Source organism: Mandrillus leucophaeus, unplaced genomic scaffold, assembly GCF_000951045.1.
Source record: "Mandrillus leucophaeus isolate KB7577 unplaced genomic scaffold, Mleu.le_1.0 Scaffold648, whole genome shotgun sequence".
Lineage (NCBI taxonomy): Eukaryota > Metazoa > Chordata > Mammalia > Primates > Cercopithecidae > Mandrillus > Mandrillus leucophaeus.
The window spans coordinates 37,407-40,624 of record NW_012107008.1 but is presented as its reverse complement, the minus strand read 5'-3'; the positions used below and the strand labels follow the sequence as shown (position 1 = coordinate 40,624).

The window sequence follows — 3,218 nt, the reverse complement described above, 5'->3', positions numbered from 1 at the left end:
AGTGTTATTCTCTCTTTGTTCCTCATTGTAGGGTTATTTTGGGATTAAATGAGATGACGTGAAAATGAACAGCAAAGTGTGTAGCACATAATAAATACACAGAGAAAAGGCTTTCCTTGGCCGGGCGCAGTGGCTCACGCCTGTAATCTCAGCACTTTGGGAGGCCGAGGCGGGCAGATCATGAGGTCAGGAGATCGAGGCCATCCTGGCTAACACGGTGACACCCAATCTCTACTAAAAATACAAAAAATTAGCCGGCCATGGTGGCACGCTCCTGTAGTCCCAGCTACTCAGGAGGCTGAGACAGGAGAATCTCTTGAACCCAAGAGGCAGAGGTTGCAGTGAGCCGAGATCACGCTACTGCACTTCAGCCTGGGTGACAGAGCGAGACTCTATCTCAAAAAAAAAAAAAAAAGACTTTTCTTCTCTTAACATCACTCTGCTCCACCATTATGTTCATTTTGTTTAAAGTTATGACATTAGAAATGAATAATTTGTTAGGTTTTAACTCTGTGCTTCATTACTCCTCTATAGAGCCCACCAACTTCCTTACCTTTGCATTAATTTCAATCTTATTATCAGTAACTTGAAGAACTTCAATTAATGGTGGGGTTAAGGACATACACTGTTTGAATGGAGAGCTCAGGACCTCTTCAAGAAACTCATTAACATTTTCTTCATTGACAAATAACCTTTCCTAAAATAAAAAGGGAAAAAATATTCTGCCTTATAAGTCACACTTGACACAGTTGTATCTCAAAGCAGCTCACAAAATTTCTCACATTGTTCAGGGGTATATTTTTTAAAATGTTTATTTTAATGTTATTCCTATGAGCTGTCTTGGAAAAATTTAAGTTTGGTATTATACAGAGCAGTAAGAGTTGTACTGAGGACAAACATAAATGTATAGGAAAAGAACCTAAAAGAAAGAGGTCTTGGTACTTTGTCTATTAAATCTGACCTTTTAGTATTTCTTTTCTTTCTTTTTTTTTGTTTGTTTTGTTTTGTTAAGACATAGTCTCACTCTGTTGCCTATGCTGGAGTGCAGTGGTGCAATCTCGGCTCACCACAACCTCCGCCTCCCAAGTTCAAGCAATTCTCCTGCCCCAGACTACGAAGTAGCTAGGATTACAGGCAACTGCCACCACGCCGGGATAATTTTTGTGTTTTTGGTAGAGACGGGGTTTTACCATGTTGGCAAGGCTGGTCTTGAACTCCTGACCTCAAGCTATCCACCTGCCCTGGCCTCCCAAAGGGCTGGGATTACAGGTGTGAGCCACTGCACCTGGCCTCTTTTAGTATTTCATAAGAGTAACATCATCTCTAGGGCTATAAATGGGATCCCAGATACAAAATATAATTCAGCTTTAAAACATTTCCTAATGAGGTGGCTAAGAAATATACATGAAAGGATCTATTCCAATTTTGTGTGACCAGTTTGCCTTATAGTTTTTGGGCAGGTAAGAGCTAATTACAGTATTTTATTTAAAAGAAGTGGTGTGTTTTTTTGTTTATTTTTGTTTTTGAGACAGAGTCTTGCTCTGTCACCCAGGCTGGAGTGCAGTGGCATAATCACGGCTCATTGCAGCAGCCTTGACCTTCTAGGCTCAAGTGATCCTCCCCCACCTCAGCCTCCAGAGTAGCTAGGACCACAGAACATGCCACCATTCTCAGCTAATTTTTGTATTTTTTTGTAGAGACAGGGTTTTGCCATGTTGCCCAGGCTGGCCTCAAACTTCTGGACTCAAGTGATCCACCTGCTTTGGCCTCCCGAAGTGGTGAGATTACAGGCATGAGCCACAACCACACCCAGCCCTTTTTTTTCCCCCCCCTTGAGACAGGGTCTCGATTTGTTGCCCAGGCTGGAATGCAGTGGCACTCATAGCTTCCTGCAGCCTTGACCTCCCTGGCTCAAGCAATCCTCCCACCTGTGCCCCCAAGTACCTAGGTACCTGGGACTACAGGTGCATGCCATAATTCCCAACTAATTTTTACATTTTTTGGGCCGGGTGTGGCAGCTCACACCTGTAATTCCAGCACTTTGGGAGGCCAAGGCAGGTGGATCACTTGAGGTCAGGAATTCAAGACCAGCCTGGCCAACATAGTGAAACCCTGTCTCTACTAAGACTGTGATCACTTGAACCCGTGAGGCAGAGACTGCAGTGAGTCCAGCCTGGGTGACAGAGTGAGGCTCTGTCTCAAAAGAAAAAAAAATTTTTTTTAAAGTTTTTTGTAGAGACAGGTCTCACTTTGTTGCCCAGGCTGCTCTCCAACTCCTGGATTTAAGCTGTCCTCCCACCTTGGCCTCCCAAAGTGCTAGGATTACGGGTGTGAGCCACTACACCCAGTCAAGAAGTGTACTGTATTTTTAAGCACTGGGATACTCCAGTGTGACATTAGCAAACTGTATAGTTATTAAAAGAATGAAGTAGAGCGCATATATTCAGGGCATTTTGAATCTACGCTCCAGAGAAAAGGTAAATTATGAAAAAAAATAGGTTGGGTACAGTGGCTCATGCCTATAATTCCAGCACTTTAGGAAGCCAAGGCGGGTGGATTGTTTGAGCCAGAAGTTCGAGACCAGCCTGGGCAACATGGCAAAACCCAGCTCTACAAAAAATACAAAAATTAGCCAGGCGTGGTGGCATGCACCTGTGGTCCTAGCTACTCCAGAGGCTAAGCTGGGAGGATGGCTTGAGTCTGGGAGGTTGAGGCTGCAGTGAGCCATGATCGCACCACTGCACGCCAGCCTGGATGAGACAGACTGAGACCCTGTCTCCAAAAATAAATAAATAAAGAATGAGATAGATTTCGAGATGCTGACACGAAAAGATTTCCAAATTATTACTAGGAAATGCAAAAATCACTCTTTTACCTGAATTCCAAACACAAAGCAGTTTGTTCACGTCAAGTGAATACAGGTATATAGTTAGGGTGTGGGGAGAATAACCATATTTTAAATTACTTAATTTATAAAAGCAGTTCATTGTTGCCCCAAATAAAAATGTTTTCCTCTGTACTTTTATATAAGCAAATTTTGTAATTACAAAATAAACACAGCTCATTGTTTGGTCCAAATAGGTAGAAAATATCAGAAAGAAACAAGTTTCAAGTTATCTTCTATTGGGAACATATATTCAGGGCCACTTGAATATGTGTCTCCCGGGTTGCAGTCCTCTATTTTGGCCCAAATAAACTCTCTCTACACACACACACAC

General features: G+C 42.7%; 1 protein-coding gene across 1 annotated transcript in view; it reads right to left on the bottom strand.

The window, feature by feature from the left end:
• Positions 1-3,218, bottom strand: part of DNAAF2 (dynein, axonemal, assembly factor 2) — a 10,222-nt gene that overhangs the window by 2,783 nt on the left and 4,221 nt on the right. The window contains exon 3 of the mRNA XM_012001029.1: positions 554-697. Within this exon, the coding sequence (XP_011856419.1) occupies positions 554-697 (144 nt within the window). The remainder of the gene's footprint in view (positions 1-553; positions 698-3,218) is intronic.